Genomic DNA, 12,999 nt, shown 5'->3' on the forward strand with positions numbered 1-12,999 from the left:
ATTGTCTTAAAAGTTTTTTTATTTTCATGAAACTTTACAGTATTACATGGACTGACTTGCTCAGCATCCACCCTCACTTACTTTTACTGTTTTGTATTCCTTTACTGTAGAGATTGAAAGGATCACGACTCTGCTGTGCTAGAGAATGGATGGATACATACTGGTCTCTATGTATTAGACGCCATTACAACAGATTTGGAAGGCAGACGGGAGGCAGAGGCCATGTTCCTTTTCCATCTGCTACTAGCATGGATGACACTGAGTCTCCTGCTCTGGGGTTGTGTCACTGGGTCCCCAGAGGCCCAATGGTAATAGAGATATTTCCTGATCCCTGGACTGCACTGTTGGCACTATTATTTCTAACTTAAAAGATCCACTGGTTCTTTCCTAAAAGCTTAGCCTAGAGCCAACTCCCTGAGCCCTTCCAGTAACTTGAATACCTTAACATTCTACATTAAACTTCTCTCTGTTTAAAACAGCTGGAGCAAGTTGTTTCTGGCAGCTAGACTCTCCCTGACGTAGCTTCCATTTCTCTCTTTCTCAGTCTCACCCCCCTCTCTCTGTCTCCCATTTTTTTAGTAGGTCTCAAGTTTCTCAACTGATTTCTTCCAATAAAATGTCATAAATCCTCACAGCAAGGGAGATTCTATAATAATCTGTGTCTATGTTTCCCTCACTAAACTAAGAGTCTCTTAAATGCACAGAGCAGGCCCACAGCTCTTATGGTTTGCAGACTCCCTGTTGCCCTTGGTTTGAGAAGGTTGCCAGGGCTGAAGAAGAGAGAGCTACTAAGAAAAATGGGAGACACAGAGAGGAGGAGAGAGAGATGCTGGCTCGTATGCGTGCAGGGGGCACCTGCAGAGGACAGCAGCATCTGCTTAGGCCAGTACTGAGAGGTCAGCAGAGAGGACCACCTGGGCTTCTGGGAGACAGGACTCCTGGGTTCTGGTGTACTCTGCACTGATTTAGCGTGATATATTGGGTGCTTCACTCTGACCCTCTGGGCATCAAGTTTCTTTATCAGAAACATAAACCGTCAAATTACTTCGGTAATTACCTACGATAAATTCTATGATGCTAGACACCTACCAATACTGCCCAGATCTCTCTCTCATACCTCAACCCTCTCTTTTTAGGTTCACTATTTTTGAGGCTGCGATTTGCTAGAGGCCGTGAAACAGAAGTACTATTTCTACTTTGGAAAAAATTGTTCCTTATTCAGTCTTGAACAGAAACACTCCTTTCAGCCAAACAGGCAGGTGATAAAGAAATCAGTTTGGGAGAGCAAGTCTATCAGGTTTCCCTGGCTCTCCCCTTGCAGTTGGAAATCTGGCTGGGCCTGTTTACCTTCCTGAAAAAGGTCAAGTTCTGAAATACTTTTGGAGGCAGCCGAGATGAAAACCGCTATACCTCCTACTGAATTGGGACACACACTGAGAGCCGTTAAGAGGACTTGAGATGAGCCACCTTTACCATTTAAAAGTTTTCACTGAATTTTCTGTGTTTCACCTAAGTGTGGAAAGTAGTAGTTTTATGCATCAAAAATGGTATAATTTCTCCAATGAGATTAAAATAATAACTCCTTATTTTTTAATTTTTAAAATCTCTTGGCTGTACCACACAGCATATAGGATCTAGTTCCCTGATTAGGGATCATACCAGTGCCTCCTGCATTGGCAGCTCAGAATCTTAACCACTAGGGAAGTCCCATAACTCCTTATTTTAGTGTTGATAAGTTTTCTTATCAACACTAAATTTGTGCTGATAACATCCCTGAAAATCACATAAGATAGTGATTTATCTCTATCTGTAGTTTACAAACAAGGCAACCAAGGAACAGAGAGGTAAAGTGGCTTGCTCGTCACACATCTGGTCAACTGGAAGGTTTCCTAACTCATATTCCAGGGATATTCCATTGCAATAGTTCTAATTAATTCTACCTGGTTAAAAGAAAAGCTCTCCCTCTGGCCTGGAGTAAATAGATGGAAACTTTCCCTCAAGCAATGCCCAGATTTGTACATTAATAAAAACTTAGCTCAGTTTTGTTAAGCTATCATTAACTGACACCTGCTCTGTGGCTTACATGCACAGATGAGTCAGATCTGATTCTTGATCTGGAGGCAGACAAAAACAGATAATTATAATATAATACGATAAAGACTATACCAAAAGCACAGGGGGCTGTGGGAACGCAGAAGGACCTCTAACCCTGCCTGGGTAGTTGAAAGAGAACCTCTAAAGGCTGGTGATACTGAGGATGGTTTGGGTTTTCACTGGGTATAATTTAGATGACCTCAAATCACTTTACCTCTCTGTTCCTTGATGGCTTCATCTGTAAGACAGGGCGAGAGATACTCGTCATGTCTATCTTATGAGTACTGAAGCTGATTCTTGAAGGTTCCTCAGAGTTTTTTCAACAAAAGTATCCAAGAAACTCTTGTATTTCAGAACCAGGACCACAGTGGGGACTACACTGTCTCAGGTGTAAGGCATAATTCAGGGCTGTTTATGAGCCTCTGCATTCAGCTTTGCACTAAAGAGTCATTTGTTCCCTTCATCAATGAAGATGCTTCTAAGGCATGAGAGGGATGGACACATTGAGAACACTGCTGAAGGCAGGACGGTCAATTTGGATATTAAGGAAGCATCTACCCAGAATTTTCATAAGAACTTGGCAATTTATAGCTGACTCACAGCGTGGGATATGCTGGCCTCAGCTCCATATGCTTAGAGATGATCTTATAAGACTATTACATTTCACAGTCGAGGAAAAGAGAAATGGGTTGCCCAAAGTCACTATATAAGTTAATGGCTTAGCTAGGGCCAGAAGCCAGTCTTCTGAATCCCATTCCAGAAGTCTTTCTATTATATCATCATTTGGAAGTACATTTCAGAGAGATGATGTGCAGGTCTGTACACTAAGGGCCCAGCACAGAGTCTGAGTGAACCATCAATATTTGCGGGGGAGGGACTATATGGGCTTATCACTGTGAGAGTAGAACTTGGGAGACAAGAGATGCTTAATCTGCCCTGGCTAAACAGAAAGAGGCAAAAGAACAAGTGATTTACAGATTTGTAACTCATGCCAGAAATACAAGAGGCAGTGAGTATCGTATTCACAAACAAAAGGACATTATGCCTGCTTAGCTGCATCATGAAGACACAGGTATTGAGATACAGAAATAAACACACAGTCCCTGTCCCCAGGGAACAGACAGCCTAAGGAGAGACACATTAAGAAACATTTTCAGTACAGAATAATAAGTGATACGAAGGAGGAAACCTGTGTAGGGATGGTGGTGGAATAAGCAAGTTTTGGGAACAGAGAGGAAAGTATTCTACTAATAGAGGTGGTCAGTAGGCTGCAAAGTGTTAGTATCATCTAGTTTACTCTTGAAGGACGAGGAGCAAGTTCACTGAATAAGAGGGAAGCCATACCAGGTAGAGGAAAGACCATGATCAAGGGTAACATGATAGAGGATGGGGCACTGGCAAAAAGCAAATTGCCTAATATAGGAAAGAGTGAGAGATGAGGCTGGAAAGACTGATTAGGCCACACGGCAGTACTCTGTGTGCTAGGCCACTTGACTGCAGTGACATGAAGTCAACAAAGTATTTTAAGTGGAGAGATGAGGTCACATTTGTTGACCAGACATAATATAATCTCAGTAGTAGAATGAAGAAGATACTGAAGGAGAATACTGTTCACAGCAATTGTTGAGAGGGCAATCCCATTAATCTAAATTCCTGAAGCCTGAACATGCAAGGAATCAGTGAGAATAGAGAAAAGGTGATATAAAACTTTCTGGGTAAGAGTACATGATCTTATACCCTGTACTGGATACAGCAGTAACTTACTATCTATATGTTGAATGAATCTAATCCTTACTATCCTCTGTTAAAATTCCACATAAGCGACTTTCCTGCAGGAGAAGCAAAGTAGAAAATCACAGAACATATTAAAAGGAGAGAAAGGGCATTTGAACAAGGTCTCTGCTTCCTCATTTAATATTTACTGCTTGTATTATATGTTAGACATAGTTCGAGGTGTTGGGGATTTAGCAGTCAATAAATCAAAAAACTGCTGTCTCTCTAGAACTGCTGTCTTTCTAGAAAGACGGAAGATAAACAAAATACACTATTTAAAGGCCATAGACAAAAATAAAGCAGGAAAAAGGGATAGGTATTGTTGGGGGAGGCTGTAAGTTTAGATGGGTGACCAAGGAAGGTCTAGCTGAGTCAGTGATTTCAGTAAAGCCAGGCCAAAAGTGAAGAATGTTCCAGGCACACAGTGAACATCAGATTCAAAAGCCTCAAAGCAGGAGTCTGCCTATACATTCAAGAAAAAAGCAAAGAGGCCAGCATGGCTGGAACAAGGTGACAGAGAGAAAGAGCAGGTTGCTGGGGAGAATTTGGTAACTGGTAACTGGGGAAGGGAGAAAGGAATCTAGGCTAAGAAAGGTGCATGAGCCAGGGACTGGCTTGCTATTTATTATGACTAGAAGGGAAAGAAAGTCACTATGGTGCCACCACTGTGTCCACGGCCCCTCTAAAATCACGTCAGTTCATCATATCCCCTTATCTGGGTGATCATCTCCTAGGGGACAGAAACTGTGTGCCATTTGCTCTGGACTTTCTGTACCTGGCACTGGCCTAACATTTACTACTTGCTGAACTGAACTACCATTCTTGCAACATAAGCACAGGACTGGACATACAGTACATAATTACCCTGGCAATACACAGCGTAAGCAGGACTAAATGATAAACACAGATAAACTGATAAATACATCCGGAGAGGCAAGGTAAAGACTGTGTACTAGACCAAAGAGCACAGGCTTTAGGTGAAATTCCTTTAGGTCAGGCTTTAGGATTAAAATTCCAGCTCTATAGAGCTTATCAACTGTGTAACTCAAGTCATTTGTTTTGTGAGCTTCAGTTTCCTCATTTATGAAATGGTTATGTACTGTAATCTGCTCATAAAATAATCCTTTGTGCTAAGGATTAAAGTGAAAGTCACTCAGTCTTGTCCAACTTTGTGACCCCATGGACTATATATAGTCCATGGAATTCTCTAGGCCAGACTACTGGAGTGGGTGAAAGTGAAGTCACTCAGTCGTGTCTGACTCTTTGGGACCCCATGGACTGTAGCCTACCACGCTCCTCCATCCATGGGATTTTCCAGGCAGGAGTACTGGAGTGGGTTGCCATTTCCTTCTCCAGAGGATCTTCCCAACCCAGGGATCAAACCCGGGTCTCCTGCATTGTAGGCAGACGCTTTACCATCTGAGCCACCAGGGAAGTCAGAGGATCTTCCCAACCCAGGGATCGAACCCTGGTCTCCTGCATTGCAGGCATATTCTTTACCAGTTGAGCCACAAGGGAAGCCCAAGAATACTGGATAGTGGTAAGGATTAAGTGAGATAATTAATGTACAAAAGTAAGAGTAGAATTTGGTACAAAGAGATGTTCAATAAATTACTGCTAATTGTCAAGCCATATTTCAAAATGCAATTTGCTGTCTAACTGAGAAGTTACAAGCATATTTTGCTTTTTGCAACATGGAGGCAACCCCTAAAACGGAACATAACAATGTTTTTGCACATTAAATTTTATTTTCAATGCAAAAACAAAAACCCAAAACAATTTTTGCAAAAATCAAAGCTTTTTTGTGCTGTCCTTAAATTCATTCCTTATCAGACTTGTCACAGATGGGCTGCATTGGTAGGGCAGACAAAAAGCGTAAACTGTTTCCTAATTTTGTGACTCATACGGGACCTCAGTATCTCTAATACAGCACAGCAAGATTGTATGTGGAGAAGACTCTGTCCTGAGACAGAACGCTTCAAGGTCTCTGACACACAAAGGTGATGAGAAGGTTGAGAACCTCAGGGTCTTTGTAGAAGCTTATAATTCTGGAAGTAACATCTGTTGGTAGTATGTATATGGAGAAATAGAAATAAAAGACAGATAACAGCTACTGTGAGCATGAATTCTGTTTCTGTTCCAAAGTAATAAGGATACACAGCAAAAACTGAGAGGCAACACAGAATCTGTAGGAGCCAAGCAGGAAGGCCAAATCAAAAGACATACATTGAAATCTTCTGGACTCACAAAGCTATGGATTTTTAGCTCTCAGAATAATCACATTTCTCAGAACTGATAATCACAGCCATTTACAGATGAGAAATTCAAGACAAAGAGAGACAATAACTGCTCAAAGTCATAAACATACACAACTTATTGCCTGGAAATACAGGGCTGAATATAATCCTACTAGAATGTAAGCTTCATATGCTAAGTCACTTCAGTCGTGTCCGACTCTGTGCGACCCCATAGATAGCAGCCCACCAGGCTCTCCCGTCCCTGGGAATTCTCCAGGCAAGAACACTGGAGTGGGTTGCCATTTCCTTCTCCAATGCAGGAAAGTGAAAAGTGAAAGTGAAGTCTCTCAGTGGTGTCCGACCCTCAGCGACCCCATGGACTGCAGCCTTCCAGGCTCCTCCGTCCATGGGATTTTCCAGGCAAGAGTACTGGAGTGGGGTGCCATTGCCTTCTCCAAGCTTCATAAGGCCACTATTATTGTCATTTTGTTCACTGCTTTATCCCCAGCACCATGGACAGTGCTCACACAGCAAATAGGATATGTTTTGTTGCTGAAGCGCCCGGAACCAGCCCCGGCTGATCCAGGGTATTCGAAGGAGAGACAGCATAGGCGAGGATCAGGATATAATAGCTTCAATTAGATATTAATTAAAGATATAAAGAGTAATAGAATAAGGATAGCTCAGTAGGAAAATTCAGTGGAGAAAAGAGGCTGAGTGGCTTGGTTTACGCGGGAGACCAATAAAACTTCAAGACAAGAAGTTTGCACCACTTACGTAGGCCACAGGCGTCCTTCCGTTCTCCCGAAGGAGAGGAGACACTGAGGCCTCCCCGGTCGGATCTTAGAAGCCCAGGCATAATTAGTAAGCATGGTGTGTTCCGCGCTCCAGATGGAGACTCAGCCAGAGTGGGAGAGAGAGCGACATGGGGAGACCAGTATTTCGAGAAACTGATCCCAATTCTTTATTTTCCATGGTCTACTTTTATACACTGAGATGTTATGCAAGAGTCACGCGGGGTCAGCAGACCTGACTTTTATCAAAGTCAGGTGCTTCATACAAATGTATACAGAGGTCTTAGGGGTGTTACATCATCTTCTGGCCAGGGGGGCCTGCTGACAATTTATGACCCTCTCCTTGTGACAACGGTCAGTCAACCAGGACACTTATTTCTCCAGGGGTGATTATTCTTAAAACAGACACCACCCAAATAAAGTTACATTCCTATAGGGTGAGGGTGTAGTGGGTTTTAGTTAAGGAAAGAATTTACTTAGCCTAAGGTCTAACGTGATTAATATCAAAGGTTAATACTTATTTCTTCTATATATTCATTAATGTGTGTAAGGGCAGGGGATGTGGAGACTTAGCAACAAACATTGGCTCAACAAATGAAAAACCCTTCACCAATACAATTTCTAATCAGCCCATTATACTTATACTAATAGTTTTCTAACTTTTCTAAGGAACCTGTTTTTAGAAGGTTTAAAGCATCTCGTGCCTCTCACGGTTGGGAGGCTGTGAGCAATCACATGTGGCCGGACAAGCCTGTCAGGCAGGCTAGAGAACCTTCAGAGGAGTTTGTAGGTTAAAACACTCTTATCACGCCCAGAAATTATTATTAACTGGAGCTCTAAGTTAACTCCTTCTCCGAAAGAGGTGGTGGGGAACAGCCCCCCGTAAAGTCAGAGGTGTAGGTGAGCACAAAGTAGTAAAGTAGGCAGGCTCTGGTTATGGGGGTAGATGCTCGAGGATTTCCAGGGGGACTCCTGAGGCTTGATCCCACCTTTGCGTGTGTCGAGCCTCCTTCCTCATGACCTTTGCCATGGGCGGAGTACCTCACTCTGGCCCCCAACACTGAAGGAATGAATAAATGAATGAGATAAGGTCTCTGCTCTTAAACAGCTCCTACCTAGCAGAAAAGAAAATCATGCAAATAATGTTAACATTAATATATGCAATATATGCTATGATAAAAAGGGCAAAAGTGCTAAGAGAGCAAATAGGTGGTAAATAGGTGGTAAGAGAGCAAATAGGAAACTCTGGTAAATGGTGATGTTTGTGCTGAGTCTTGAGAGATGAATTGGAATTAAGCAGGCAAAAGAGTAGGGTGATGGCAAAAGGGAAAATTTTAGGAGCGATTACAAGGCTGAATAAAAGTAGGGCGAGGGCGAAAAAAATGTAGGGCAGGGGTTCTTTGTGCCATGGATTACTTTGGCCATCTGGGGATGTCTATGGGCCTCTTCTAGTAGTATTTTTTTTTTTATGAATAATGTAAAATACATAAGATTACAAAGAAATCAAAGTTATCAAAACATTAAAAAACTGTGACACAGCAAATACATGTGTTTTATTAATATACAACAAGATTAAGTTTTAGGTTTAATAATTACTTTGGTTTAATAACTACTGAAATTTTGAAGTAATGACAGGAATAAATGACATGCAAGATATCTGCAGTAACTAAAATGGGATATGAAAATACCTGTGATTTCTATAGTTGACAGCATCATGCTGCTGCTGCTAAGTCACTTCAGTCGTGTCCAACTCTGTGTGACCCCATAGATGGCAGTCACCAGGCTCCCATCCCTGGGATTCTCCAGGCAAAAACACTGGAGTGGGTTGCCATTTCTTTCTCCAATGCATGAAAGTGAAAAGTGAAAGTGAAGTCGCTCAGTCATGTCCGATTCTTTGCGGCCCCATGGACTCCAGCCTACCAGGCTCCTCCGTCCATGGGATTTTCCTTGCAAGAGTACTGGAGTGGGGTACCATCGCCTTCTCCTACTAGGCTCTATTGCCTACACTCACAATTGGAAGAAACGTTCAATTTTAGTTGCTGCTGTGCTCCTGTTTAGTCTCTGAGTCATGTCCAACTCTTTGCGACCCCATGGACTGTGGCCCGCCAGACTCCTCTGTCCATGGGATTTCCCAGGCAAGAATACTGGAGTGGGTTTCTATTTCCTTCTCCAGGGGATCTTCCTGATCCAGGAATTAAACCCATGTCTCCTGCTTGGCAGGCAGATTCTTTACTGCTGGGCTACCTGGAAAACCTCAATTTTAGTTAGAGGTTAATAAAAATAAAGATGTAATTATTTTCCTATCCAAGATCACCTACCCTGACTTTAATCCTTGGATTCCTGAGGGCTTATGGATCCAGTGCTAAGAATCCTTGGCCCTAGCTATATAATGAAGAGGGATAAAGTCGGTATGAACAGAGACCAAGGTAGAGATCTAACAGAAATTTCAGAGACACAGCAATTTAATGATCTGGGGCTTTGATGGTGAAAAATGAAAAGAGGTGCATCTAAATTGATACTCTGGTTTCTGGACTGAGTAATTTTTGATACACAAAATTAAGATAACTGAGAAGGCCTACTTAGGTTCAGAAAGGCTTTCACACTGCTTAAACCTTTAGGCTTGAAAAATATAATTATTACTGATTAAGATGATTAACAATTCCTCCAGACCCTGTCATGAGTAGAAAGACTTATGAAGACAGGACTGTAGCCTGCAGAGTCAGATACCTGTTTATAGGTAAGTGAGAAGAACATACCTTTCAAGCTTAAGTGCATTGCTCTCTCTACCAGAATGCTGACTGTGAAAGTTCCATCTGACTCAGGAGGGCCCTCCTGGGCTGGGCAGACTTCAGCTGTGGTGTTGTTGCAGGGGACCTGGGTGGAGGCTGGAGACTTCTGGTGGCCATGTGGTGGAGAGAGCTGGATCTCATCAATTCCTCTGGGGACCTGCTCAGACTCACTGTGGCTGCTGCAGTCCATTGAGTCCAGCTCATGAGTGGGCCCAGGGTGTGAAGAAAGAGAGGAAAGAACCACATGAACTCTCAAGGCAGCTCCCGAGAGGTTCGAAGCGTTTCGTCCAAATAGGGGATAAACACCTGCAACAGGATGGAGAAGAATAAATTGAGGCAAGCAGGAACACTTTCTAAACCTGGAGATGTTCACTGAGGGTGCTTGTGGTCCTCTCTTGTTTGGTAGGGCCACAGGCCCTAACTTACCAATTTGCAAAAGAAACTGTGAGGTTAATATACACTGAGAGAGTTTTTACTGTCTCCCCTGCAACTCTCCAATTCTATCTGAAATAATGGAAAGTAATGAGAGGCTGGATTTTAAGCCAAAGCTGAATGACTACAAGGCACAGCTGCTACAGAAGGAATCCATGAGCTGAGGAATCCATGAGCTAGACTTAAATGACTTCTGGAGTCTCTTAAAAGTTTAACATTTGATGAAATCAAGAGTAGCCTGTCTTTTCTTCCATAAGTCCTACTGGTTCCTCTTCTTTGGCCTCTTATTAGGAATCTGACTTGATGCTCAATTTAGCCTGTTTCACCAAATAAATAGGTTTTGGCAGTAACCCTGAAGATCATTTGGAAGGGAAAGAGGAGGTGGTGGCAGGAGGCTAAAAGAAAAGGGAATATCTTACACTTTACTGTATGTATTTACTACTGTATTCCCCCATTAAACAACAAGTTCATTAACTATTTTTGACTTATCTTTTGAATTCCTAGGGTCATGTACATAGAGCAAATACTGAACAAATGCTCGAAAGAAAAGCACCCATAATGTCACTTGCAAAATACTACCTTTTTCCTTTCTGTCTTATGAACCAGTTAATTACCATGTAGATTTTCTGATTGCAAGATGTGTTGACCAGAGAGAAAGGATATCCTAATCTCATTAGCAGGTACACTTCTCAGTGTATTTAAAAACCAACATTTTAGATTATCATACAGGCTCTTATACATGGGATTAAAGGTAGACCCTAAATTCACTCATTCTTATTTTACATGTATTAACTGAGGACTTAGTGTTCTAGGCACTGTGTTAGGTGCAACAATCTGATGAATTTGGATGTACTTTAAGGCTACAAAGTTCAGAGCCAGTTCTTAGATCTTAGACTGTATACCTATGCTCCACTAAGGTATGCTGTCACTAGATAATGCCCTTCTTAAAGCAGCCAGCAGACCTCTTTCAGAAATCTCTTTACTTTCAAGAAGCATTACTAAATTACTATTAATCTTTCAACATGCAATAATGGCCAGAATACTTACTAATATGTGACCTTGGGCAGTTACCCAACCTACTTGAGCCTCCATTTTCATGACTGAAAAATGAGTTTGATATCTAATAGATTTCTGGGAGGACCAAATAAAATAATGTCAGAGAGGGTATCTCACTTGGTGCTTGTCACAGAGCAGAGGTGCTCAAACCGTAAGAGCTAAGGCTATTCATCACTTACCACTGACAGTGAGTGTCCTTGCTGACCTCTCCCCAAGTCTGGTCAAGTCCACATAGGCTGAGCCAATCCAGCTGTCTGTCTGGTGGGGCCTCTCCACACTCTCATTGCCATAAGCCCGCCACACCTGGATCTCTAACCTCTCCTCTCTGAAGTACCAAAGCAGTGATGGGTTCCTAGTGACTTCTGCTCTTTTGGATGCCTTGAAAGTAACCATGACCTGCTTTTTGTTTGTAGATTCCTTAGGCTTCTTGAGAGGGGTCCAAAAGCCTTCGTGATCATATAGCTTGTAGCGGAGGTAGCAATATGTATTCTTATGAATGTGGTTGTGGCCGGCAAGCAGCACGCAGTGAATGGGCAGCCAGAGCCTCGGGGTGGAGATGGTGACAGTGGCTGGCTCCTCTTCATCCATCTTGACAAAATCCTTCAGATGACTCTCAAAGCTCCAGCCCAATAGCTCAGCAGCTTCCAATACCCGCTCTCTGTCTCCAGGATGGGTGAAGGAGACTGAAAGCTCCAGACCACCCACAATCTTCTGCATGAGTTCCAAGCCATGAGGCAGGGCTCCCTCTTCTGGGAAAACAATAGGATACCATCCTGTGATCCCTTATGAGAGAAAAGGAAGATTTTTAATTATTGTTTTAAAAGTAAAAAGACTTTCTGCCTAAGAGCCACCATCACCCTGGTCCAATATAGAAAAGAAAACATAAACCCACAATGCACTGAAGTTCGTTTCATCTGACCACTGAAAGACAATGAAATCAGGTGGAAGAACAAAGGTTAGGAGCCGAAGATCTGAATTTTCTCCTTGGCTCAGTCCAAAATTAGTGGTTCAGTCTGGGTAAGCCATTAATTTCTTTTAGCCTTATTTCATTACCTGACAAACGGGAAAAACAGTGCCAATCTTGCTTACTAGACAAAGTTATTATGATTGTCAAATGAGATAATGGTTCTGGAAGAGCTTTGAAAGAATTAAAAATGTGAAATAGTATTACGATATGATGAGTACAATGGAGAAGGCATGGGACAGGATGAGGAGATCTGAGAGATGTCTAGCTACGGGTCTTTTACCAAGGGAACTGCCACTTACTGAACACATACAAAGGACCAGGCACTAGACTTTAAAATAAAAATTTTAAATATTAGCTATTTGTTACTGGGTATCTATTATGTGTCAGAAATTCTCTTATGCTTTATACATACTGTGCTCTGAATTACTTCAGTTATGTCCAACTCTTTGTGACCCTAAACTGTAGCCCGCCAGGCTCCACTGTCCATGGGATTCTCCAGGTAAGAATACTTCAAGGGTTGCCATGCCACTCTCCAGGGGATCTTCCTGACCCAGAGACCAAACTCATGTCTCTTATGTTTCCTGCATTGGCAGGCGGATTCTTTATCACTAGCGCCACCTGGGAAGCCCTGATACATATTACATCATTTAATTTTCTTGATAACCCTGTCAAGTTCTGAGGACTAAATAGGACAATAATCCATACTTGACAGATGAGCAAATGAAAGCTCAGAGACCTTCCCAAGTTGTTACAGCTACCAGGCAGTAAAGCTAGGATTTGAATCCAGGTATAGCTGGCTTTAAAGTCTACAATCCACCTATTGTAAGTTCAGAATATCTTATCTAGAATCTTCAGGA

General features: G+C 42.3%; 1 protein-coding gene across 8 annotated transcripts in view; it reads right to left on the bottom strand.

Annotated features, from left to right (window-relative positions):
- Positions 1-12,999, bottom strand: part of C2CD3 (C2 domain containing 3 centriole elongation regulator) — a 125,775-nt gene that overhangs the window by 38,580 nt on the left and 74,196 nt on the right. For all 8 annotated transcript variants that reach the window (XM_059874992.1, NM_001078130.3, XM_059874997.1 and 5 more), the window contains 2 exons: positions 11,355-11,957; positions 9,655-9,993 (listed from right to left, as the gene is read on the bottom strand). In XM_059874992.1, coding sequence (XP_059730975.1) covers positions 9,655-9,993; positions 11,355-11,957 — 942 coding nt within the window. The remainder of the gene's footprint in view (positions 1-9,654; positions 9,994-11,354; positions 11,958-12,999) is intronic.

Source organism: Bos taurus, chromosome 15, assembly GCF_002263795.3.
Source record: "Bos taurus isolate L1 Dominette 01449 registration number 42190680 breed Hereford chromosome 15, ARS-UCD2.0, whole genome shotgun sequence".
NCBI classification, from domain to species: domain Eukaryota; kingdom Metazoa; phylum Chordata; class Mammalia; order Artiodactyla; family Bovidae; genus Bos; species Bos taurus.